The sequence below is a fragment of the Falco peregrinus genome, chromosome 3, assembly GCF_023634155.1.
Source record: "Falco peregrinus isolate bFalPer1 chromosome 3, bFalPer1.pri, whole genome shotgun sequence".
In the NCBI taxonomy this organism is placed as follows: domain Eukaryota; kingdom Metazoa; phylum Chordata; class Aves; order Falconiformes; family Falconidae; genus Falco; species Falco peregrinus.
The window spans coordinates 28,160,568-28,188,385 of NC_073723.1; the positions used below are offsets into that span (position 1 = coordinate 28,160,568).

The 27,818-nt window shown below is 38.2% G+C and overlaps 1 protein-coding gene across 1 annotated transcript; it reads right to left on the reverse strand.

Annotated features, from left to right (window-relative positions):
• Window positions 1-1,380: 1,380 nt before the first annotated feature.
• On the reverse strand, window positions 1,381-27,764 carry DCAF13 (DDB1 and CUL4 associated factor 13). Its single transcript, XM_055798698.1, has 11 exons — window positions 27,605-27,764; window positions 25,567-25,766; window positions 24,136-24,243; window positions 22,282-22,368; window positions 21,254-21,409; window positions 20,464-20,541; window positions 16,483-16,565; window positions 14,394-14,558; window positions 11,077-11,212; window positions 3,185-3,348; window positions 1,381-2,315 (listed from the first exon to the last, which is right to left on the reverse strand). The coding sequence occupies exons 1-11, from the start codon at window positions 27,672-27,674 to the stop codon at window positions 2,228-2,230; spliced, it is 1,335 nt and encodes a 444-aa protein (XP_055654673.1). The 5' UTR covers window positions 27,675-27,764; the 3' UTR covers window positions 1,381-2,227.
• Window positions 27,765-27,818: the final 54 nt, after the last annotated feature.

Sequence of the window (27,818 nt, forward strand, 5' to 3'; positions counted from 1 at the left end):
AGCCCCAGCCCATACCTACACTGGTTTTACAACCTAACGTGTTTCTGTAAGTCACAGCAAGACTCAATTTTGGAAAACAGACTTTCTATTGGAATGATAGGAGGGTGCCCCACTTGATGACAAGACTGAGATCTCTGTGTAAGACCACACCCATGAAATTTGGAAAAGGAATTCCTATCCAAATACACAACCTCCAAGTATCCTTCTAACTTTACAATTCCTTTTTCCAGCATGCTGTTACAATCCCTTTAGTAACATTTTTAGCGAATCCTGATCCTCTGAGCTGCTCCACTTGGGGGCCTGTTTGAAAGCAATAGTACACAAAGGTCTTTGAACATGAAGAGATCCTTTGGACATGGCTCATAAAGTAGAGCTCCACACCAATACCACACTGTAACCAAATGAACTTCAGAACTGAAAACTCTCTGGTTACATTCAGAGTTCTTCACCAAAGACAATAAATTCCAAGCAGCAGGGTTGGTTCACATCAGAGGTTATCATGACTCAACAGTAACTACATCAACCCAAGCTTAAACCGACAAGGCTGAAATTTTTTAATCACATTCCAGAAGATTAGTCTGGTTTTGCAAATTGTGCAAGGCTGGACTACAGCTGTGTCACAAGCCATACTTTGGACAGCACATTCTCCCTCAATTTTCTCAGTGTTTCAGGAAGTAAAAATTGTATTTGGCACAGTGCACTATTAGTACAACTGGCACATAGCCAGCACCAGTCTATTCCCTGATCTGTTCCACTGCTTCTCACCATCCTACTTATAGCTCTTCAGGTCTGCTTCTCTTCCTGCATCAACCCTGTAAGGTAAGTCATCCAGACAGTACGAGATAATTATGGCCTCTTAACACCAAACAGCCATAATTTTGCCATGACGATCCAGGAATCCTGCCTAAGCAGTGCTGAAAAAGACAAGTGAAAGAGTAAGAACTAGAAATGCATATGGCTGTTAGCATCAATAGATACATTAAACAGGATGCTATATGAAGGCAAGTGCTCAAAGTGCTCAATTTCCAGATTAAAAAAAAGTTAAACTATAAAGTTTACTCTAATAGAGGTTTGTGGTTGGGGTTTTTTTGGTTTTTTGTTGGGTTTTTTTTTCATAAACTCAGGGTAGGAGGGAGTGTAGTTACAGACTGCATAGTAGTGGAAAGGCTTAAAAAATCCTTTTGTATGGAACATCTTAAGCAACATTATGGTTATTACAGGTCTCATATTTCTGCAAGACAAGCCTTCAGCCTAGAAGGCCTAGTTGAACTCCAGCATAGTTCTCTGATCACCTTAATATCTTCAGAAAAAAGATAAGTTTATCCCACTGGAAGAGAATCAGAGCATTTCCCGAAAAGTAAAAGAATTTCGGGCTACAGGTACCTTGTGAAAAGTGAAGCTTTTATTCGTCTTACATAAACTTAAAATAGAAGCCTTATAAGTCTCATGTAAAGAAGTTTCTCTGGCTCATACAGTTTACGTCATTTTGCATCCAGATTTTAGAAGTTTTAAATAAGTATATTTTTTCTTTAGCTTAACTATGTCATTAAAATTAGCAACTTCAACAGTCTGAAGTTTTGTCAAGTCATATAAAAATAGTTAAGGCAACAGAACAAAACTAAATATGTTTACAGATGTCCAAGAATCCTGTTGAATTCCTTTTGGATAAAAGAAAAATAATATATTGTACTGTAATAAGTATAATGCAGTATATTTGTCAGTTGGAATAATCAAGATCTAGAGTCCATTGCCTTAAGGTCACTTGTTTACTTTATTAGATTTGTTTATTTAAAAAAAACACCAAAAAGCCAAAACCCAAGAAAACCAGCATAAGGACAACTGATTTTATAAGTCTACACAGAACCAAGTTTTTTTGCCTTTGACAAATCTGAATCTAATTCATCCTTATTTTGTAGTAGTGGTACCAAGGAATAGGACTGGAATTACAGATATCTTCCACTTTCCATCAAAAGGGTCAAACTCCACCGCAACACACAGCATTGGGCCAGTAATAGACAGGCAAATGGCAATAAAGGATTACAGGGCCAATTCTTACAACTGCCCAAAGCAGACGACTTGAGAAATCAGAGTATGCATATACTCAAAATAAAAGCCACATTTCTGGAGCCATATGCTGTCTTACCAGCATCCATCAAATTTTGTACAGTGGATTCAATTCAATTGTGACATTTTCTTTTATTGTGACATTTTCTACATGTGAAAACAATTATTTCACTACTGCTACAATATGTTTCTTCCTCTCTGACACAAGCGGCACAGATCCTGGTTTGCTGTGCTTACGACGATTCAGTTCCCTAGAAACAAAAACCAAGAAAACATGGAGTTCAGTAGTTAGCACAAAGATCTAACAAATACTAGCTTCCTCCTCGAGCTACTAATGGAGATATCCTACAACTAAAAAAAGTAATTTAAAAAAATGAAGAATTGCTCTGCTTTTATTAATTGAAAGCAGTGTACTTCCTCCTTTGAGAAGAAGGCTTGTCCCTTTGAAAAATAATTTTTACATTGGCTAATTCAGAAAAGTTTCAAACTGAGCCTTTTCTTGGAAGCTCAGCTTACTTGGTTTTCATGTCAACAGGATTTGCTGCTCAAGTCTGTAGAGGCTTTCAGCTGAGAAAGATGACTGAAACCCACCCCTTTTTCCCCTTTTTCGTTTTACTGTTAATTTAATGGCTACAGCAAAGTATGCCACCTTCTGCTCCTAGAAATTCCAATATGGCAATGACCCAGGTGACAGAAAACATTCACCCTGGAGCTTGGCATTAAAAAAAACCCCTAAACGTAAACACACAAAAACCCAAACCAAACCCCAAAAAAACCCCCCACACACCAAAACAGCCCGTTCTGTTTCTACTGCATTGTTGCATCATGTCATGCTTAACAGTATTGTGGCTCCTTCCAACATGGTATTTACTTCCATTTCTTCACTGTACTTTTGGGAAGCAGCCAGTCCTCACCAATACTGGCACTTGTCTGTATTTTCCTTATAATCAAATATTAATCAATCCAGTAGTTCATGATCACTTATTCAGATGTTGAAAGTAGCTCATACTCATTCCTCCCACACACTAGCTCTACCACTCCCATACACTGCTGCTACAGCAGAGCAGTGATGCATTTTATTAAGATCAAGAGAAAACAAAGCCAGAAGATGAAGACATACTTTCGCCGACGAGCCTCTCTCATGATACGCTGCTCTTTGATTTGGCAAAATATACTTTTAGGCAAGTGACGGTGTTGAGCGATCCGTCTGATCTGTGGGTGATACCGGAACTTCTCCTTCAGCTTCTGATTGTAATTCATAGCTGCCTTCTCACGTGGTGCAAGCTGGGGGGGGGGGGGGGGGGGGCGCGGAAAGAGACAAGACACAAAACATTATCACAGTTTCGAAGTTCAGTGAAGCAACTGAATTTACTCCCTGAAAACCAGGTTTTAATATGCTGTAGAAAAAGGAGAATACATATAGCTGACAGTAAAACCTCTTTGATCAGAGTCCGCCTGCTTTCCTAACCTATAATCACGATCAACTTTTGCTGTGAAACAAAGATTTGCAGACATTTTAATCACCACCCAGTGTAAGTACAAATACTATAAATGAATTGTCTTCATGAACAGCTTTACACACAGCTCTTTAGGTGGCCTAAATCTTACCCAGCACTTTTATCCATTAGCAAGCACAGTGCACCTACCAGATTTCAAGAATTACCTTAACTACATGGCACACACCAAATTTCAACTTTCATCATGCAGCTAAAAACATCTTAGTACCACAAACACCTGAAATACAGGTGAGCTACTATTACCACAAAACACTTCAGTTTCATCCATGTTTAAAATTATGTCTGAGTCACCATTAACACCACTGAAGTGAGAAATGCCTTTTCCTGAAGGCTAACCTACAGAGGATTTTTATTTTATTTTATTTTTTTACCAGGCATGTTTCCTTAGGTCTTAATGCTTAATTATCAAAAGGAAAAAAAAAATTGTGCTGTATTTTTGTTTAAAGCATGCACTGCTTCACAAGGGCATATATCAGTTTATGTACTTTGGATTTGCTCAGATCTCTGGGAATTTCAGCTGCATTTCAGACTAGTGAGCTTTCACATAAACAGAAAATCTGTTGAATATTAAAATATGAACAGAGGATAATCCTATCCTCTTCTTCCTACCTTCCCACCCAAAATACACTCTGTAACTCCAAGATTTCAGACATCTTACAACCCTTCATATTTTCAAACAAGCAGTGGCACAAGTGTTTTGCCATCCCACCTTTATTTCATCCACTACTACCTGCACCTGAAGTACTAAAAGCAAATTAATAGTTCGGGCAACTTCTATTTATTCAGCTTTCCAAATGACTCAGTTTCACTAATTTCTCACTTTCTCAAGAAAAAAACAGAACCTGAGTTTCAGACACTGACAAGAAAAGGAAAAAAGCAGTAACAAACCCCACAACTTTATTACACATACCAGGATTTGGAAATTCCACCTACATTATCACAAAGCCTGCTTTTTTCCCCCTTTTAAATCAGCAATGGCTATTTCTTCTCCACTCTAGAGGTCACTTCTTGAAGTGATTTCTGTTAGAATATTTAAATCCTGAAAAAGTAAATATCACACTCAGGTATTTTTGGCCTGAAATACTATCAATGGTTTGAAAGCAAGTATTACTAAAACATATGGCAAAGGAGTTTCTCCTTTGGAACAATAAAGAAACCAGGTACCAAATGCAGAGTTGCTCAATTACTCAAAAAATTCTTATTTAGGCATCGCATACATAATGCTCTTAATCTCTGTTTTGTCATACCCTCTTATTCGTAAAAAACAAATACTTCTGCTTTATTTATACTTGTCATGACGTCTCACATTGCAAGTGAGTAAATTTTATGATCTTAACTCACTAAAACTACCTCCCCCAGCCCTTTACTGAAATTCCTTCCAGTGAGCCAAGATGAATAGCTGGTTCACTCTCAATAAATCCCAGGTGTTCCTACTCTGCAGAAAACTGCTAACATAATACAAATTAAATAGCTTTTATTTTAATTAAATGAAATTATTTTCCTTTAATTTAAGAAGAGCAAATTGCTGTCGATTTAGCATAACCTTGACGATTCTGCAGGCAAGAGGTAAATCCGTAAATTAAAGATACATCCAGAATATCTTATTTAAAAAATTAATACAGATTAAGAGGTGGTTATGTTTGAGCCTGATTCTATTTTTATGTGGTATTATACAGAAAGACATGTAGGCAGTGACTTTCTGTCCAGCTACTGAATGCTAACACCCCATATACCAGGCTGTGCCAAGCACACCTTCATCTACATGATAGTAAAAGAAAATTCTGAAGTAATGACAAGTTTCTGCCTATTTATGAGAGACAGCAGATAGCTAAGAACGCAAACTGCAATAATGCACTGAATTCCAGCCTCTCTCTTGCAAGTGATTTTATAAAGGTCAGTGTAAACAGCTGAAGAAAACAGTATTACTTCCCATTCTGTTTTGAACTGGAGAAGATGCTATAAACAGCACAATTACCAGGATTAAAAATCTTGTTTACAGAGACACCAGAACACACTACAATATGTTAGTATTTATATGACATCACGAGTGGAAGACAGGCTCAAAATTAAGTATAACCCTTTTCGCATACATTCTAAAAGTGAATGTGCAACTTCTTTCCTGTATGAGGGAAACAGAAATTATGTGGCAGAAAGACAGCTGATTTGTGCCACTCCACAGCAAATATCTAGAGTGAAATAGGGGGAAAAAGAACTCTAAAATGCAACCAAGTTGTCAGCAATAAGAAAATGTGTCCTCAAGTAAACTGCCTATGTCTCTCTCCTGCCTCCAAATGATAGAGGCTGGTTATTTTTCCCATTGAAGCAGAAGGAAGGCAAGCATTTTGCCAGAGCCCTGACTGAAGAGCTAAAATCACCTTTAACAAAAAATTTTCCTTTTAAAGAGGGCTGTATTTGTACTGTGCAGTATTTAAAACTCCGCACTATTAGACACCTGTAATTCAGCATAAGAATATGAAATGGCTGTTTATCTATCCTGTCCAGGTCACCCTTCTAGGTTAAGGCAGACAGAGCACAGATGCAACATATTTTTAGAATGCAAACATATCCCAGCAGTTTTCTACACCATGGCTTGTCTTTATTTAATGTTTTTTCCATTGCTTTGCTGAAAACACCTTTCTAAATTTATTGCACAAAGTTTATTATTCCTCGTTTCCTTGGACCAAAAACTTAGGCTTCTTTACATTTAAATCGATGACAACACAAGAAAGGTAATGTAGATGTAGAGCACAAAATCATAGCTAAAAGGATGAAGTTACATGTGCGTGGAATCACAAACACAAAATCACTACAAAGAGAATGCCATGTCACACAGTATCTGGTAGTGCTTGTTATCAGCCTTATCTCACAAAATGGAACTGTATACTACAAACAGACTGAAAGGGCATATAATTGGATAGCTTTGATGCACTCCTGCTAATGCACTTTGCTAGATCAAAAACAGGACTTGTAACTGCACTTTCTCCTAGATTTTTCAGGCCTTACTCAAAAGCTGTTATTTCTGCATCTTGTAAGAAAGCAGCAAACCTATGCTCCACTACTGCTACACTCACTCCTCACACCAGTTTTACACTTACTGAAATACAAATCATTCCCAAGCAGAAAGTTTTCTTCTTCAATTGTCCAGTGCTCTGTTCTCATTCCCATCTACTTTGGAAATGTAACAGTACCAAATGTTACAGCTGTTGTTTACAGAAGTAAAGTTACTATGCACTTGCACTCTAAGAACTGCAGGTGTAGGCTTCTTTATAACGTGTCAATAGATTGAAGAACAGGAAGTTTTACTGATGGTTCATTGCTTTCACTACAATCCAAAAACCCCAGTCTATACCCTTTCTTCATATTAATTGGATTAATTCTAGTCTAGTAACTGAAACCTACTCTATTACTGCTGCTTTTCTAGCCTTTTCACTCAGATGAGGCTCTGTTTTCCTCTTCTCCTCAAACACTGAAGTCGTTTACCTCTTCAGAAATCACAAACCTCTCCAAGAACGCAGGCACAAAAAGCTTCAAACATACTTAAATGTAATTTTATGTACAGTCTGCAGTATCTTGAAAGTCTTGTTTGAGTCTTTTGCTTCTGGACATGCAGAGTTAGATGTTTACTGCTTTAAAAATAACACTTGTTAAGTTCTCTTTAATCATCATTATTATTTAATCAGTTTTTATTAAAAACCTAAACATTGCAAATTATTTTAAAACAACTTCTGCAGTAACTCAGAGAGATTTGGGTTTTGTTACACCCACGTAAAAGCCACAGAGACTTAACTGTCAGCAGAGTGGAGAGACAGCATGCCCCTGGCTCCTCCAGACTTTTATTCTTACTTTAATGTTTCACTGATTTTGAATAATGAGTGTGATGCCAAATACATTAAAAAGAAAAAGAAACATGCATGTCAGAACAGATGACTGCTAGGGCAGCCACGGTTCAGAAAGTACAACTTTCCAACTGGATAAATGTTCATCAGTCACAACATAAGTACTATACATTCACTATAATTTCCTGGGAACCCAGCAACGCTAAAAACAAGTAAGGCTAAGTACTCACCAAAGAAAAAAATGTTTCATTACCATTTTTCTTTCTCTTTCAGGATGCTGGTTTCCATCCATCCATCCCCACCCCAAAAATATCCATCTTAAAATACAATGTATTACAAGATGTTAGCATTATATCAGAAATACAGTGACCTTTGGATGAGTCATTCAATCAAATCTTCTTGGCAAAGAAAAATAGCAGACCAAGCAACTAAGCATTTAAGACATATTTTGACACTTCCGACAGAATTACTGAATGTTCAGTTTTGAATATTTGAAAAGTTCAAAAAATAGCTACAGACTGTGGAAGAACTGGACATTTATAAAATAAGCAAGCATATGTCTATGAAGATAAGAACACCAATCCCTAAAAAAGGAGCAGGTACCAACAAAAAACAGTGGAACCTGGTAAATAGTCGTTAACAGTTGAAACATTAAGAATCACAGGAACTACCAGGTTGGATCGAACAAGGATTGGCACAGTTGCCTGAATCCAAGCAACATTTCCAAGGCGTATCCAAGAATGTGATAAGCCATAAAGATTACACTCTTAAGTCCTATTAGCAAGAATTACCCTCTAAAAATCTGAAATACAAAATTTCATAGTCCTTTAAAAAAAAAACAAACAAAACAAACCACACACACACCCTGCCACCAACAAACTTTAACAACTATAGCAGCTTTGGACAGTTACTAATTCAATATCCACACTCTGTCTTGTGAAATTCAAGGCTTCCACAGCATCATGCTTGAACATATTTCCGCACAAGATATAGGGATGTAAAACATTTTCTATTCTTATAATTCTTTACAAGTTCATTAGCATCATCCATGTGATATGCAAGCAGTTTTTCTACGTAATTCACTACATCTCTTGTAAGTTCTTGTATTTCTAAATAATTTTGCCTCCCTAAGATGTCTTCTGAGGTTGGCAGGTGCTTTTTTTAAGATAGGATGGCAAGTTTTGTATTCTAAACGATGAAATGATATTCATTTCTGACAGTGAAAAAACCAACACCAAACAAAAAACCTAAACCACAATTCCAACAAACAAACAAAAACCACCCCAAATAAACAAGAAAACACATGCCACTTGACCTGTGTGTTATAGATCGCTATTGACTTAGTTCTCTTGGGAGCTGACAGCCTAAGAGCTTTGACAGAAATTCTTACAAACCCTGAACCCGTGCATGCTACAAAAGCTGCACCTGTATCGTCCCACAACAGCAGAACTGATTCACAGGCACAGCCTCAAGAGGCATGTCAAGCAGCAGCAATGTAACAACATAGGAGGAAAAAAACAACAACAAAAAAGGAAAAGGGGCTATTTTATACAGGATTTGCCATCCGGTCAAGAAACATGAGTATTAATGTTCAGACTATATCCAATACCCAACAGTCATAACTGGTAGTGCCTTTTCTAGACCCATCCATGCTCAGTTTTCACCGATGCAAATACTACAGAAAAAAGCAGAATGTCATTTACCACTCTCCATTTTGAATACTTAAACAATAACTAATTTGTCCTTTTGGTATGTAATATTTCTACATTGCAGGAGTAGTTGGGATTGCCTATGACTTCGCAGAGCCAAGTACCCTTACTTTTTCATAAGAAGAGGAGCCAATGCCACCTAGTATTCTATAAAGTGAATTTTCTGGTTACAATTGAATGTATTAGGAATCATTCTATATGAAAATGTATTCTCAACATTATTTTTACCCACTTATCCTTCACACAAAGGGCAGAGTAAAGATGCATGTCAAAAATACCACACAATCGTTATAGAACATCATCTTAGAGAGAGACCACATGCTCTCTCACTAAGAATATTGTGAAAAAAAGAGAGAAACTTTCAGTTAATACTGTAAAACCAGGTGAAAAGGGCACTGCCATGAGCATATAGATAAAACAGGAAAACAGGTAATACTTCTGCTCAACACTGGACTTTCTAAGCAAATTCAACATAAAAGCTGAATGAAAAAGTCAAGTCTCTAATGAGCTTTGTGGAGTCTTAAAATTAGCAAGCATGGGACTGATACTTAGATGTTTGACTGAAGCACTACATAGTAAAATCCCAAGTACCAGTTCAGAACAGAAAAAAAACCTCCGGCATCCTCAACAAAAGAAGAGATATTCCATCAAATAAATTCAACTTAAATAGTAGTTTTTAACCACAAATACTGCACAGGCTACAAAGTTGCGGGGTTTTTTCCTCTATAGCTCTACAACAAAGATGAGAAAAATAACAGGACTTCCAAATACCTATGGTGGGCCACGGCTAAAGATACACACGTTGTTTTAGCTGTGCTACTCCATACCCAGTGCTTCAGAGCGAACAGCCCATGAATTACCCCATTCTGCACTGTAGCCCTAAGTACTCCTACAGCTCCGGTTCGCCTGCCACCTGTCTGAGCCGCGCTCCCCCTCCCTCCTATGTAGATACTGTAACTTGATGGAGCTTCAAGTAACCACAAGCAGCCCTAGACATAACTACGCGATACATCCATCCTCTTAACCATACAACACTCTTCCCTGAATTACAGCTTCCCTCTCCTTCCCCCTCAATCTTCCACAAGATAAAGCAGAAAAAAATTCCAAGCATTGAGACAACTATGCTGATGGGCTCAGAAAAAGCAATATAAGCACCTCCAAAATACTGTAGCAATATATAAGGTAGATAAATGAATTACTCCCAGCAGACAAAGCATCAAATTCACTCTCCGAAGTCATTCAATACTTTAATACAACTGTGGAGGCAAATATAGGCAAGTGGTAACTATAACAGAACATTCTGGCTTTGTCTGTACATAAACATGTGAACAAGCGCAGCCAAAAAGATGCATCTAATTAGACTGATGCTGTTCCTACTAGGAACACTTCAACCAGACTTACGTTGAATGAAATGGACTTCAGACACCACACTGGTTTGCCCACTTAGTATCTGAGAGTTATATAGGTTAATGACAATCTCAGTTATGCATTGGTGCAAATGGTCTATTTTACAATGCATATGCTTATCACAGTATGAACTGCATAAGAAGCAGTCGCATGCCAGTCAAAATTTTTAAAAGCAGTAAGCCTAAGCTCCAGGAGAATGACTTCATTGCTTTTTCCTCTGGTGTAAAGGGATGCGTTCACCTGTAGCACCCAGGTAAAATAATCTAGTTTAGTCAGAACTGATGATTATTGGTAACATTAAACAAGACACACACAAAAAAAGTCACCTTGTGTATCAATAACGAGGGATGTAATTTTATTATTATAAGCTGCAGTAAATGCAATGAGCTATACTGCACATACCAGTTTTCAAATTAAAGACAAAAGTCAAACTATAATTTTACATTTTCCCTCTAGAAACACATTTTTAAGTTGAATAGGCTAACTAGTTGTAATAAAAATAAAACAAATCTTGTGATATCAAAAAAACAAAATCCAACTTACCACTCCCAGTTTTTCAGAAGCATTAGCTTTCCACAGACGAATATTCATCTCATCTGAGCCACACAAAATATATTTGTTATCTGAAGTCCATTTTACAGTGATGACATGCTGCATTCGTTTTGTATGATACACCTCCCTAAAGCAGAAAAACATTTTTAAAAGATCTATCACTTTTCCCACCAACATTACCTCTCAAATAGCAGAAAACATCCTGTTCAAGACAAAACTTATTTTCTGTTTAAAAAAAACACAAAAACCTGACATTTTTTAAATGCTGCGCTGATCTTAAATTTATATATAGATTCAAATGAAGTGTGATGGTTAGACTGATAAAGGATCACCTAGGATAAGATGCTTTTTAATTAAGTGCTTTCATAGAAATTACAGTAAATAGCTAAAGAATAATTTTTTGCAAAATATGCCATGGATATACAATATGATATGCATACCATCCCCCAAATAATTTTCATTAATATGCTGTAACACAGTTTAAGCATTACAGAATGGGACTGCAGAAGAATGGATGCCAAGGAATCTGGCACCACCATTATGAACAAGAAAGAAAAGAGAAAATAAACACCTCCAGCTGTCCATTTATGACACGGCAGTAGGCTGGCTACTCTTCATGGTAATTCCCCTCCTTTCCTCAAACATAGACTGCCTTATCATTGTCTAAAGGACTCCCAAGAAAAATTTTAAAACCCTAAAAACTGAAAGAAAAGTATCCAGTCCTGCAAACAAGAACTCAGTAAGTGTCAGCTAGTAACTAGAAAAGGATTCAGAAGAGCAGTGAGGCTATTAAAGCTTTAACTACATTTAGTTTCTGCTGATCAGACTCCTGCTTAACAAGTGCTTGCACCTGTTGAGTTTTTCTATGTTACATTTAAAAAACTATTTAAATGAATCTCTTATCTAATTCTCATTAAGTATGTACCAAACAAGCAGAACAATATTATTCATACAGTTATTATTTTATTTCTGCTATAAAAATATAGGACTAAGTACACCTTTCTGGCAACTATTTTTACAAGTTACTTAGTTATTTTTACAAGTAAAATCCAAGTACTAATGGAAAGGGAATATGGAAACAACATCTATTTAAGAGCCATGGAAAAACCGGCCAGGGGTTGAGATGGAGGCGTTGCAAGAAAAACAGAAGTCATCAATGTATCACCTTAAATAAGCATTACTAAGCTTAACCACCTCTTGTAATTCACACTCAAGTGATGCTCAACAAGAACAACCATGTGGAAGACTGAGCACAAGTATGTTCAGAAAACATTAATACTCACATCAGCTGATGCTGATGTTTAATAGTGTGTATGCACATATGCATTTCCATAAGCATTTCTATGTTTACTTTCATCTTACTATTTGGCCTAACAACAAACCTTTTCTCCACCCACCTCTGGGTAACTAAGTACTTTTTCTTTCCTTACTCTGAATTTTCAGCCTTTGCACCTCCTGTTGCTATCAGCACAACTTATTATCATTCTCAGGGAAAGGAAAAACACAAAACATGGCCAAATAACCTCGATCTGTCATTTAAAAAATTCACACAGACAACCAGTTCTGTTTACCAAGAATGTACTAAATTTAATCCACTTCATAACAAATGTTATTTCTTATGAGTAATGAATTTCCTAATTTAAATTTTCATTTTAAAATAAAATAGAAGGCAATAGAAGTTAGAAGTTCTTCAGATTGGAAGGAGATCAAAAGTCAAAACTGGAACACCATCAGAATTCTTCTTTATAGATGCTCTTAACTGCCCTCTCAGTTTTCCAAGTGGAATCACATCTTTCATTTGGAGACTTTTCTCGATTCCATGGGATTAATATAAACTGCAATTCTGAAAATGCCCAGCTTCTGAAGAATTTGAATTGTCCCAGAATGCTCTAGTCAGCTTATATGAGGCTAGCTCTTCATTTATAAGGCTGTTCCTCACTAGATTTATGGCCATCACACAGAAGAGGGGAAAAAAAGGGGGGGACAAAAAGGAAAATTCCATAGGCCTTGGCAACAATCTGCTATAGTGTGGAATAAAGCCTTTTACTGCTGCATTATGGGGTCTGCAAACTTCCCCTCAGTGATGTATTTTAATTTTGCATACCACCACTTTTGTGAACATTACTATTCCATAGAAAGGAAAGTCTGTAGCACACAGGAGCTACTAACCATATCGTTTAATAATGCAAGAATTAAAAAAATCAAAGCAAACCCACAAAGGAACTCCACTACCCGATTATATTTAAAATACTATTGCAAAACAGGAAGAAAATGAAAACTACCTGTAGTTTTGCTATAAAAGAAAAGGTAAACAGTCCCTCTCAATCTTTAATGTAGGAGCATTATAGGACCATACAAACAGTTATGTTAAATAATGCATACATAACTGCATCAATCAATATAAAAATATACTCTTCTATCAATCAATATTTCAACATTTCCACTCCTCAAACCACCTAGAACTTGACCTAGTAGGAACTTTTTAGGGGGGCGAGGTTGGAGAGCGGAAGGCAACTAGAAGTAAAATAAAGTTAAGAAAAAAAGAGGAAGAACTGACAACAGAGAATAATGAAGGTAGGTTTATGAAAAATAAATAATACCAGACAGATCTGATAACTTGTTTCAATTTTCATCAAACTGAACATAAAAAAAAATAATAATGGAGACACTGTAGATCCAATCTGAATGTCAGCAAAATATTTAATACACTGCCTCATGAAATCTTACATGAGAAACTAATTTAAAGTGACTTGTATTCAAAGCATTGTCACATGAATCAAAACCTGGTTAACAAAATATGAACAAAAGGTAATAAGTGTACTGAAATGGATCACAAAAGTGTCCCAAACTGATCCTCAGGAATTCATACAACAATGCTTTTCAAGTAATGTCTTTAGCAATCACGCATATAGGATGAAGCCATCCCTAGAAAACAAAATGCTACAATGGTGTAGGGCACTGCAAACTTAAGTGGTGACAGATATAGTACAAAGTGACCTAAAAACATTAAAAATACATATACAGAGGGAAATAAGATGGGAATCATCTTGGAAAAATACAACTAAGTACACCCAAGAGCAATAATCCACTGCAATTTTAATCCAAAACTGCATAAATACTGCTACCCATTAAGCAGAAGTTTTACTCTAATACATACTCCAGAATTATCTGCCAACTACATGACCAGTATTCACAGGAAATGAATGCCCCAATGAAGACGTTAATGAATGAAATAAGAATTTTGAGGGCTAGGGAGGGAGGTCACTGGAATGAACAACAGGAAGAGAAAACAGTGTAAAGTCACTCACCTGCTGTGACCTTTGTCTACAGGAAAAATGCGGACAGACTTATCAAAGCTGGCAGAGACAAATTCTTTCCCAGTGGGTGAGTAATCCACATCAAGAACAGCAGACACGTGATCCATATGCACCATCACAGGTGATTCAAGAAAGCGCATATCAAAAGTATATAAGCTTTAAAATAAATACACCAACAGCTTAATACCTTAACAACTCCTAAGTAAATAGTACATTTTTGCTGAACAGCTACTTTAATTACACATAAACCACACTTCAGCATAGACCCATACTGCAGAGGGAACTCTTCAAAACTGCTCATAACACATGAAAAGAAAGAATGAGGCATTGTTTAGGGCTTGGAAAAAGTTTATTCACCAGAGGCTTTAGTTACTGGATCAGATCCAGGTTTCTTGCTCACTGTCAAATAACAGAGTCTCGACTATTCCCTTCACCACCTGTTCACTGACCAACCCTATTTCTCCAGCCACCACACTGTCCTCCTTTACTCCATCTTCAGATACAAGTATACAACCCAAACTTGGACAAGCATCTCCGCATCATTATGGCAAGCCTATCAACACTGCAAGGATTCTAGATATTGGGAACTCTTAGTAATTCAGTCTACTATGAAGTTCTCATTTGGTTGGCACCCTTTCCCACTGCCCAACTGCCTATAGGCCAGACAATGTAAGAGTCCAAAGAAAGCCTGATTCTTCAACATATGGAGATACTGGTTCAGCAGAGCACACTATCTGTAGAAAAGCATTACATTAAAAATAAACATGCAACTGCTGGACCACAGCTGGTTTTCTCTTAAGCACTTCAAAGCTCAGGTGAGGTCTACCTGTACTCCCTTTGAATCAACAAGCCCGCTGATACACAGCAAGGCATAACAACTGAGCAGATCGTTAATTTGTCCAGTGCCAATAAGCAAAGATGCTTTACAGGCAAAGCATTTACTGAAACCCGTTTAAGATACACTGTTTAGTAGAACTACTATATTAAGATCTGCTGCAGACGAATGCATAACTTGAATTAATTCAGTGTCTCTTGCTCACTATCTTACTGGCAACTATTGCTTTTTCCTTTAAATGCCTCAAGAAAAAGTGTGCTAGCATGATATTCAAAACCACTACTCCATATAATCAGCTAACACTTGCATGTGCATTGTTGATATGAGTGTAATGGCAAACAGAAACTGCTTTAGCTCACGGGACAGTTGCCCTGACAGTAACAGCTACCACTTTTAATTTAGCAAGAAGGGAAAAAACAAAACAAACAAACAAAAAACCCCATGTAAACAAACAGATTTGGTAGTCAGGCAGCCTGGTAGCTTTACCATACTATAACCAAAATAAGTGAAAAGCAGTACATTAGATACAACACCCACTTTTAAGGTCTGGGCCATATCCCATTTCCTTGGAAAAAACAGCCCTAAGGTAAGTGATAGAATTCTTATCTTCTAGAAGAAAACAGTGATCTATTGTTAGATCACTGACTTCCTGGAAAAAAAGATATGGAGCAGATTTTGCAGTGGCCTAGTTTTGAACAGACAGCCTTTTCAGTATCAGATTAGGTGTGTTCACATGAATAGTATTGTTCAAAAGTAAAAAATTGCTCTAAGGCATTGAAAGGATAAGTACTACAGTATCTGGAGCTGTTTCACAAAAGATTAGGTTTTGTAGGGTTTTGGTGTTTTTTTTAAGAAGTGTTCTCATCAAAATAGCTGATCGGTACAATATATCAAGCTTTACAAGAGCTGGCAAGAAAATAAAACACTGATATTGCCTCAAACTGGACCAATAGTACTTATTTTCCAGGTGCTGTTGCAAGTTACACTTGCATTGGTTCAGCTGCATTTTTTCTGTTACACTGTTTCCCTCCCCCTAGTTACTGAAATACAGAAAGAGGCAATCTACTATCAATTCTTTTTTCTTTTTTTTTAAATTAGTGACTATAATTCTCTACACTATTACTTAAGTGATTCAAATTTAGCATTTAAGAAGTTCTTTAAAAACTTACTTTAGCATGATAAATCACCAAGATACAGATTAAACATATAACTAGCAGGATTATGAAAAAGCAAGGTCACACTCACTTGTAATCTTCATTTGCTGCAGTAAAAATGAAAGCTTCCATGGGGTTCCAACACAGTGTATTTGTTCTCATGTTCAAGATAACCTGAAAGATTATTTACACATTGATACCTTGTTATAGGCAGTAAAAGACTCACTATAGTTCAAAAATTGCTATACCTATACGAGACAAGCACCTTTTAGATGCAGAATTATGGCAGAGGTACAGTGACACAACAGAATGTTTCCTTAGAATTAGAACTCAGGCACTTCCTGTCCTTCATCATATGCTCACTGCTTTGTGCTACACAGCAATTACACTTTCCTCTGTAAGTCACCTTAGAAGTAAATTCTTCTAAGTGGTCATTTAACATGTAAACACGTTAGTCGTCAACATGTAAACCTGCAACTTCTGAAAAATTTCACTTCATCATGTTTACAGGAACCTTTAGTTAAGTCATCTATAAACACACCTAATTAAATGGTTATTTCAAGGGATATAGGCATTAACTGACGCTGTGAACCAGCATTTGCAAAGCAATTATAGTATTCCAGTTATTACTATCCTTTCACTATTTTATCTCCGAAATTGCAGTTCATAAATTCTCCAGGACAGTTGCCATTTCTCGCTGAGGTACCAAGCAACGCATTTAGAAGTTACTGTGTTGTTACCTACTCACCACTATCACCGTATTAGCAGTGAATCATTTGCTACAGATTCATAAGATTTCTTTGCTGCTAGTAAGCGTACAGCTACAAAGAGGCCAGTTTGCCTTGAAGCAGGAGGAAGGCAGCTGATGACAGCCTAGTGAGACCCTTCTGCTTTGCTAACAGCAGACTAGACAAGAGGCCTTAAGAAGCTGTATGTCGGATGCAGTCGCCTTGGGGAATAGCTATGGCAGTAACAGCCAGGCCCCTGTGGGAGAAGGGCAGGCAGGGAGGAGGTCATCTGACACCCCATACAACACAAAAAACTTTGGTTTCCGCAGAGTCTTGGAGGAGCTTTCAACCATTGTATTTAAATAAATCCCAAGTGGTATGCCTGATACAAAGTAGCTGTATAATTACAGAGCAACTTATTAACAAACTGAACATCTCTAAAAAGGATTTTCCACAATGCTCCAGGCCAGCCACAATCCTACTGCAAAATCCTGACATTTGGATAACACTATGGTACTCCAAACTCATTTTTGTTCTCAACTTACTATACCAAACACCATAAATTTACATACATATAACTTTTACAATAATGAACACAATCTCAAAGTTAATAGTGATGACATCTACCTATCCCCCCCTAAAAAGAGACTGTGATTTTATGTGTGCATATTCCCATGATTCTCATTCTCTGGAAGTCCTCATTTCCTAGGTGACACTATCCTGTTCAATATCAAGTTTGCACTGCAAAATACTCATTTTCAGAAACTACATGCATCCACACCTGAATGTAATCATCAGATGTCTAAAGCGATCTCTACTTTAAAAATCGATTTTAGTGAAAGCATAGGCCATGGAAAGGCCCTGTATTTACAGTAACATGACAACCAGAATTTGCTCAGATTTCTATATTGTCCTTCTAGTAATAAACCTTGCACATATCTGGCAAGCTAATAAAGAGGGTTCTTTATTCTTCCCTGCCCAAGTTTTTCAGCTGCTACAAAATGAGTATACGATTAATGTTAAAACATTATATGTATAATAAATTTCATGTCATGAAATATAACTCTAATACTGCTGAAAAATCCATCTCTTTCAAAAGGGGCCAGGTTTGGTCAAAGTCAATGCTCAGCATCTTGCTTCACTGTTTTTTCCCTGAAATTTACACGCCTTTAGTTTATTTCAGCAGTGGCATTCAGAATTAAGACAGCGCCTAAGAAAAGGATTCTCTGTACAGTTCTAGCATTATATTCAGTAACAACCATGTAATGCAGCCTGGGCTGGAAGTGATTTAAGTTGCTGTAAATACATTAATAATGGCTTTTCAGAACGATCTAAATCTGTAGCAGAGCCATCTTCTGACACCATTTTTAAATCAATTCTAGATACACTTAGTCATTTCATAAGAAAAAAATCCTTATTGAGACAAGTCAAAGTTGTGAAGTCCCTGAAGACTTGGCTGTCTTGGTTTAGTTATTTTAACTGTGAGCACTTGATTACAAAGACTGTCAGCCCAGAGATTTTGAGATTAACACAAAATACAAATAATTAATCTGTCCTCCTCTACTACCTACAAGGTATTTGGTTGAGATGAACAGCTAAGAATGTTACAAGCAATAGACAACACAGTCCCAACAGCTGTTTAAATGCTAAAGCTGATCTTTAAAACACACTAAGCTTTTCTGTGATCCCACATGTTGCATAAGAACGAAGAACACATTTCTAAAGTGTACCAACTTCCATTAAAACATCTTCCCCTTGTTATGCAGCAGCAGTGCTTCCCTTCGTCTTTTCCCAGCCTTTTTAGACTAGGTCTTACTTTGCACTTAGGCAGCACCTCACCATCTTATCCATCCCTCTTTGAAACTTAAGACTTTGAAAATCACAGACAGGACAAACAGGCAAGGGAGCTACTGCTTCATGATGTGGAAGATTGTACTCTATTTCTATTAAGGAAGTGACTCCCACTGAGTTCTGATTTGGGGCAGTGTGTGAGCTGCTTTGCTGACCAAACACCAGGAACACAGAAGTGCTAGAAGCCAGTGCCCACACAGAGGTAAGGTAGATCTACTAAGCAGCACCCTTCTCTTCGGAGTTACAGATCTCTTAGCTCTCAATGTGGAAATGGACATCCAGCCCAGGCCTCCACAGAAAAATCATCCCTATCCCAAGCAGGAAACCCAGACTGCACCCACAGATGCAAGAAAGTATTCATCAATGTGCCACTCCTACAGCAAGAAATGCACCTAAGCATGCTGCTTACTACATGACATACACATATATATGTGTATACACGTGCGTATATTTTTTATTATTTAGTATATGTGTATATGTAAAATTCTGTTAGACTCAAACAGTTCACAAAGGCTCAAACTACATCCTTTTAACTTGTAACTGCAGATCTACAGCACTGGCTGCATTCACTCTGACATTCAGGTCTCCAGCTGGCATCACTGACTTTTTATAAGCACTCAGTCACCCAAATGAAACTTCATTAAAAATTGCTGGGGCACAGGGAAAGAAATACTGTAATGCCAACAACACTCCTATTTTGTAACTAAGTTAAGAACCATTAGAGTGTTCTAGCATATATCAGACCAGTGTTGTTACAGACATTACGTAACATACCAGAAGGACACTTAAGTGTATATTCACAAGCCAGAATATTGTATCTCAAAAAGAAAATTGTTAAGGTAGTTCTAGGGCTCAAAACCACTGAAACTGATCAAGGTTAATATGTGTGTATGAATTACTAGTTTCTTGTTTTAAATAAGTACACATTCTCTTAAAAATAAATAGGAATCTTCACGTCACTGGTAAATTCTACATATAAATACAATGTTGATTTCACTGCAAAGGATTTCTAAGTGTTTATACTAGGTGCATAGGGAAGGGTTTATCTCCACGCAAAAGAAAAAAACCTTTTCAACTGCAGAGCAAGATTCTCCAATGGTAGAAAGAAAATGCCTTAAAATTACCTTGTTTCCTCCTGGCAAGGAGAAGAAAAAAAAAAAAATAAATGAAAAAAATCACACATACACAGACAGAATGCAATATAGGAACATAAAGTCCTTACTGTGAAATTGCTGTCAGGTCAGGCACTTTATCAAGAATTACAACAGAGTGAGCATGACAGCCCATTTGAATGCAGAAAAGGGCCCTGCTAACTCTACATGGTTTAAATCCCAACATTAATTCAAACTCTGTTACAAGACTCAAAATTAGATGATGAAACCTCAGTGAACTCACAGTTCAGAGCTTCCCTTTATCATCAACAGTTACAGACTATTTACATATTTAGTATGATTATTAGTGCCATAAGCTTCTGTTAAAAAGAAAAATATTACCTTCTTTAATGGAGTTGATTTTCTGATATCATACAGCACAATATTTCTGTCAGAAGCACAGCTTCCCAAAAGGTATGTCTAAAAAAAGAAACCAACAAAACCAGTGTGTATGGTCTTCTAAACACTTCTAGAGTATGGTTAAAAACTAATAGCTTACACTAGATATTTAAGCTATTTCACAAAGCTGGTAGTCAAATGGCTGCTTTTTCAGTCAAGGAAATTATTCATCATTCTTTCTGTGCAGCTAATTTTTCAGCACAAACATTTTAAATAGCTTCCCCTGTAAAATTCAGGATCCACCAAGTCATCTCTACTTCCAAAGTAACAAGCAATTCCTCGGAAACATTTCATCTATGAACACAGCCCAGCCAAGAGATATATAGGAAGTGCTGCAAAAGACTGAATGCAATTGCTTTGCCATAGGGAGGGGGAGTTTTGGTCACAGGGAGTACAGTACTGGAACATGAGATCTCCACAGCCACGTAACAGCTACGTTGTATGAGTGAGGTACAGGACATGTACTGCTGTGGGCAGAACAGAGATCACCCTACTTTTCTTTCTGCTCCTCCCCACTAACAGAGACAAAAGATAAGAAGATGAAAGTAAGTGGTACTACATTCCAAAACAACATAGCCATAGAAGTATATGTATACACCTCCCTAAATATTATGTTAAAACATGTATCAAAATCTAAATTTGCAAAAAGCCTTTAAAGATGGTGTTAATAGAGTTTAAGATTTTATACTGACCAAGAAAAACACTGATTTAGAATATATAACAGAAACATTACCTCAATGGGATTAAATTTTACACTGCTTATGCTATCAAAACCCCATGTCAGAGAACACATGGGACTTGTCCTTTGCTCATCCCAAATGTCCACTTGATGGCCACAGGTGGCAAAAACAGCTTCCTTCCAGTGGTGATCAATTCCTGTATACACTGTCTTTAAAAGGAAAAGCAAAAAAACTCAACCAAAACAATTTACAAAACCAATTGCGTACATAAATATGCAAGTATGTTCTGTTACAAAAAGGTCAACAAACTCAATGCATACTGAGTCTGTCATGTTTTATTCATCTATATTACTGAAAACCAAGTCACCACTGCTACCAGAAACCAGGTCTTATCAGATGCACCCTTACACAATAGACTAGCTTTCTGTGTACAGACTTAACGTGCACACATTTCTTGTTAATTTACAACGGAGTCAGCATCAGAAGCCCACTTAAAAGTCCTAGCTGACTTCAAAGGGTACAACTACAAATTTTCAGTAGGGACCTGAACAGATTCCACAGGCATTACAATAATCAAGGAGTTTCAAACTATTTATAAAAAGCATTTAATGTTGTTCTTAAAATATGCTTATCATAAATTGCAAGTGCTGAAGTATGTATTTTTAGTCTGCTTTTGTCAAAAAGATATAAAGTTACAATTTTGTATTGAAAGGCTGTGAGGTATTGACAAGGGAAGAAAGTTATTCAATGCAACTAAGCACTGACAACACGCATCTGAAGAGAAAGAGACTACAGAAAGATCTGTCCAGTTTGCAGGAAAGGGATGATTACCAGAGACAGATCTAAGCAGTCTCTGATAGCATTTGAGATATTCCTTATTGGTTAAATGTAAAATAAATGCAATAAAAATGTGAAGATATTTTTAAAACGCCATTATAAAATTTGATGCCATCGCCTTACAACCCATTTGATAACAGGTTATATCAAACCATTTCTCTCTCCTCCAGAAGCAAGATAAGAATCAGTTCAAACTTAATTCAAAAGAAGAGATGTGAGAAAAATCAAAACTGAGATTTACTACCTTTCCAATAATTGTATGAATAGGTTCTTCTTCTCCATATTCTGGGCTCTCCATTTTCCACTGCTTCACAGTTTTGTCATCACCAACCTGAAACATTGGAGAAAGCATGTACAGTTTTACATAACTGCATTCTGTTTATTTTACTAGGTGTGCTTTGCAATCAAGTACAGGCAGCCTTTCAAAAGAGAATGGTCTATGACATACACAGAAGTGCTCTCTCCTGCCTTCACTGTTCCTTTTTCCACCTCCAAGCTGAAGATTAGTTCTCCTTGTCATAATATTTCACTAGAAACTGAGAAGGTACACGTACCTCGCTGGCTGGAACGGAGTTAACATTCTTCATAGCAGTCCATATGGCACTGTGTTTTGGATCTGTGATTAAAACAGTGCTGATAAGGCACCAATGTCTTGGCTACTGCTGAGCAGTGCTTGCACAGTGTCAAGGCATTTCCCCACACACACTCTGTCAGTCACCATCCCTGCCCACCACCCCCACCAGCCAACAGGCCAGGTGTGGGCAGTAGACTGGGAGGGGACAAAGGTGCAACTGATGACCCAAATAGGCAGAAGGAGCATTCCATACCATATAACATCCAGCTCAGCAATAAAAACTGGGGCAATGGAAGAAGAAAGGGGAGGCAGGGGCTGACTTCCAAAGTGGCCGCTGCTCAGAGACTGTCTGGGGATCTGCCTGCTTGTGAAAGGTGGCAACTGATTTCCTGTTTGTCACTGTTTCCCCCACCACCACCTTTCCTTCGCCTGGTCAACTGTCCTCACCTCGATCCATGAATCTTTTCCAGTTTCCAAAAGAGATACTTGCAGGGCCAAATAGGAAGAATATGAGCTAGAACTCTATGACTGTTTTTCTAGGCTACTTTTTGTGATTCTTAATCAAATGGCACCTTAAACTGCAAATTATCTTCTGGAAGTCATTTTGATGAGCTTGTAAACCATTAACAAGCACTTTCCATCTCAGTTGCTCCAGTTGCCCATTCCTAATGCCATGCCACCACTTGCACTCTGCCAGCACAAGCTTTTGCATGGCTGTGCAGTGGCTTGGATCAGGTAAACTGGCCAAAAAAATGTTAGCTATATATGTTTAGTGCTGTCAGGAGAGGAAGCTATTACTGTTTCTTCTTCCCCATATCCATTTTCAGGCAGAAGGATTGCCAAAAGGGAATTCTAATTTGGAGTCATTTAGGATGCAAGGGAAGTCATAGCAAAAAAACATTTAACTGCTATCCTCATGACCTGGTATGTACTTCAGAAAAGATAAATATATGTAGTGAAAACTGCTCTTCTATGCACTGCTCAAAAGAAGCAAACCCTCAGGACACTCTAGTCTTCAAAACCAATTATTTTTATTGTATCATCTTAAACTGTTTTAATACAAACAGTAAGACATACTATTTCCAGATGGTTTCCATGCAACTGATTCAGTTGCAATTGATATATGTTAATACAGCTTAATTAACATAGAACCAGCTTATCTTTAATCATAGTATATGCAAATGGTTACTTTTTAATGTTTGTACATCTTTCAATGAACATAATCTATCTACTACTTTAATGAAAACTAGTTTACTCCACTTTTAATTAGCTAACCATCCAGTAGTAATTTTCTGCTGTTTATCCCTTTCATAGTCTTGAATAACATCCATATCACGGCATAAAAAAAAAAATTCATCAGAAATAGAATTGTCAGGTTTACTGACAAATTTAATAAGTTTATTTAATAAATATTATGTAATATTTAAATATTGTATGGCAGAGAGTAAGTTGCTCACTGGAAAACAGATGGTAAACAGGCACTCTGTACTGCTTCACTGTACTAAGATGACACATTATACTCACAGTAAAGAATGATGTACCACAGAAACGAGCACACATGCCTCGAACAAAGCCTTCATGGGCTTGTATAGTACGAACACACTGTCGCTTGGTCAAGTTCCAAATTTTAACCTGTTAAAAACAGAAAAGCATTCTGTTGTTATTTAAGTTTTCTATAGCCCACAATTGCAGTTCAAAATTTAAGTGCAAGACATCACACTTAAAACAAAATGCAACAGCTGGCTTGAACACTGGCCAAATTTTTTGTAATGTTAAAAAAACTATTACTTTCTTCTTGCAAAAAACCATTCAAACAGGCAGCTCTTTCCTTCTTACCGCCTCCCTGCACCCAAGCTGTATACTTACCGTATTTTTGCATTCCCCTATTTTTGAACTATTCTGGCTAAAAGATAGCAGCAGTGATAATTTTAGCAAAAACACACCCTTCTAAAGAGAAAAGCACAAGGAAATAGCCTCTGGAACTAATGGAGCATTTTCAGTCCTGCTGCTTACTACATTTTATATAGATGTGCACCTCTCACAGAGGTTTTGGTTTCAAAGCATTTGGGGCCATTTAAAAAAAAAAAAACAAAGAAATGGAGGTCAGCTTTTATATTTGTATGTGTTTTACTTGTTCTATCATCGGGAAAGAAATCTGGCCAACATTTCCTATAAATGTATTTCCCTCCTCTCTGAAAATGTTAATCTCCCTTACTAACTAGTAACTAGTTATGTTACTAACTAGTGCATGACATACTCACCTTCTATAAAAAGCAGAAAGCAACCAGCTACCCAGAAGACACCTTTAAAATATACAAGTACTATCCAATGAACAATGTAGGAGTGAGAGAGGACAGAGAAGACAGAAAAAAGCCAATTTTTTTCTGCAGCTGACTCAGATTAAAGTGCCCTTGCTTGCTATTTGTAGTATTTATGTAAAATAACCTAACAAATACAGGTTAGTATTTTTTAGGCAATATGATAAATTATTATTCAAAAAAGTTTTTGGTTCTGTTCCCCTTCCCCCTGGCTCATTTGACTTTATGTAATCTTCTTAGTCTGCAGCATCCTAACTTCTTCAAGGGGAGGAAGGGGATCCTGTAGGCAGCAAAAAACAATCACACTGGACTGTAAACATTAACATTCACTGCTCCATCCTGAGGAACTGAATGTCACACACTCTGCTCACAGCTGAATAGCTGAAAGCTACTGCCTTTGTGTGCTGGGAGATTACAACTTGCAGTTTGAGAAACACTGCCCCAAACTGGGTAAGTCGCACCTTCTGAGAGAAGATAGGGTATCATGCTAAACCAAGACACAAAAGAAAAGTAGGCAGGGGGTATTTAAAAATAAAATAATTAATAATTTAAAAAAAACATACAAAAGAGAAAAAAAGAAAAAAGAGAAGAAGGAAGAAGGGTACCTTGTTTGTTGTGGTTTGCAAATGCAGCTTACCTCTCCATCACAAGCTCCAGACAGCACTGTAGACAAACTCTTTGGATGTTTGGCCATACAATTAACTCCATCTCTGTGTCCATCAAGTGAGGTAAGAAAGGGTTTTGCAAACACACGTTCTAGCTTTGTTGCATTAAGAGCTCTTGTGTACTCTCGTGGAACCTCAAATGGATGCAATGTCGGGTCATAGTTTCTTGGAACTACAGTAAGAGCAAAACACACATTAAAATCCCATGCTATGTAGTGTAGTTCACGGCAAGTTGAATTCTGAAGCTTTTCTCTTTAATTTTCCTGCCATGGGAGAATTTTCTGCAACAGTAAGATTTTTTCCATTCCTACTGTTTTGAAATTGTTCCATGGGATCACTAGTATGCCCACTTAAGTGTGAAGTTAATAGAGTCTGAAATAACTGAAATTTTGTGGTATCCTTTTCAAGGGAAGATAATGAATACACACAAACTGGAAATTGCAGATATTTTGCAACTGTTATAAAAAATAACCAATTCAACAACCACAAAGATAAAAAAAAACCCGAAACAACCACCCACACTACCAATCTCCTACCACTAAACTCTAACATACACAGAAAGGACACAGCTACATGGACATGCACAAAGAAAGGCAACCTAGCTCTCTTCCCAGTAAGCCAGTTGCAAGCCGGCCCTGGCTCTGAAATGAGACTCACTGGTTTCATTAGCTAGGTCCTCTGCTAACATTAGCTGGTTTCCCAGGCGGGAGTGTTTACCGCGAACTTCAAGCAAGGCTCTCTCTGCATCTGCCTGCATAGATACATCTTACAGTAAGATGGGAAAGACAGCGGATACTGACATTGTGCTTCTCTTTTTTTGTCTCTTTCATTGCATTTCATGCAAAAAGGTTGAAAAGTCAGCAGAGCAACAGACAACAGATCGTTCATTAAGAATTGATACTTGGTTCAGTCTACTAGTTTCCAAAGACTATTTAATGCATATCAAAACCTCTAAAATCTCTCAACAAATGGAGTTGGGTATCACTCCATAACATGACAGAGAATTTAACATCTTGCACACAAATCCCACTTAGAAAATTAAGATGTATTCAGCTACTGTCTCAGTGTGTAACTTCAATAATATTTTTCCATGTTATAAGTATATAACCACAATTAACTAGAAAAAGGTTAGTTATGGTACTACTTTGCACAACATAGCCACCTACCTCTAATTCAAACAAATTAAACATATGCAATTTAATACAGATCTACTGTTGTGCTCAAATTAGTTTGATTTAGTGCATCCAAGATGCCCAGAGTTTTACTCCTGCTCTTTCTGACAAAAGGTGGCAATTTTACAGACTTATTCCTGACACTAGGTGGAAACTAAACCTCATTTCTGTGATGTTATAGAGGTGAAACCACACGACTGTGTAAGGTCAGCTCTACAGAGGATGAGCAGAATGGAACACGGACAGTCATCATCCCACCTACCAGGCTAGAGCTGCTGCATCTAAAAATGTGAAACATCTACAGGGTTTTCGCTAGTTTTTAAAAAAGGATAAGGAAGAAATGGGGTGAAATGTAACAGGAAAGGAACAGTGTTAACTACAAGATTACTACGGGCAACCCCGGTGTACCGGAACGGCGACTTAGCCCCGAGGCCCGCCGAGGGCCACCGCACGCACACCGCCGCCTGGCGCCGACAGCCGCGGGCCTGCCGGCGGGCAGCGGGGCTCAACGGACGGCGAGAAGGGTCCGCCCGCCCGCCCAGCGTCCCAAGGCCCCACCGGCGCCTCACGGCACCTCACGGCAGCGCCGCGCGAGCGCATGCGCGCGCCGGCCGTTACCGCCTCCGACCGGGCAGAGGGAGGGGGAAGCCAGCGGCCTGCCGGGGCCCGCGCGGCTCGCAGCGGGCTGGCAGCCTGCCCCCGCGGGCAGCTCTGCTGGCCAGGGCCGGCTGACACCCCAGCGCCTGCCTGCCGGCCTGCCTGCCGGCCTCCCCGCCGCTGCCCTCGGCCCTGCCGGGCAGCCGAGCCGAGCCGGGCCCCGCCCTGGTGCCGCGCTCACCGCGCTGCAGGTCCAGCTTCGTCTCACGGACGTAGTCGTCGGGGTTGCGGCTCAGCACCTTGACGCGCATCGTCGCCTCCGCACAGGCGGCCGCTTCTTCCGCACCCGCCGGGCCGGGAAACGCAACCCCCGCGCGCGGCCACGTGACCGGATGCGCCGGGCGGGCTGTGCTCGCGCGAGGCAGGTCCGCGCGCCGCCGGGCCCGGCTGCCAAT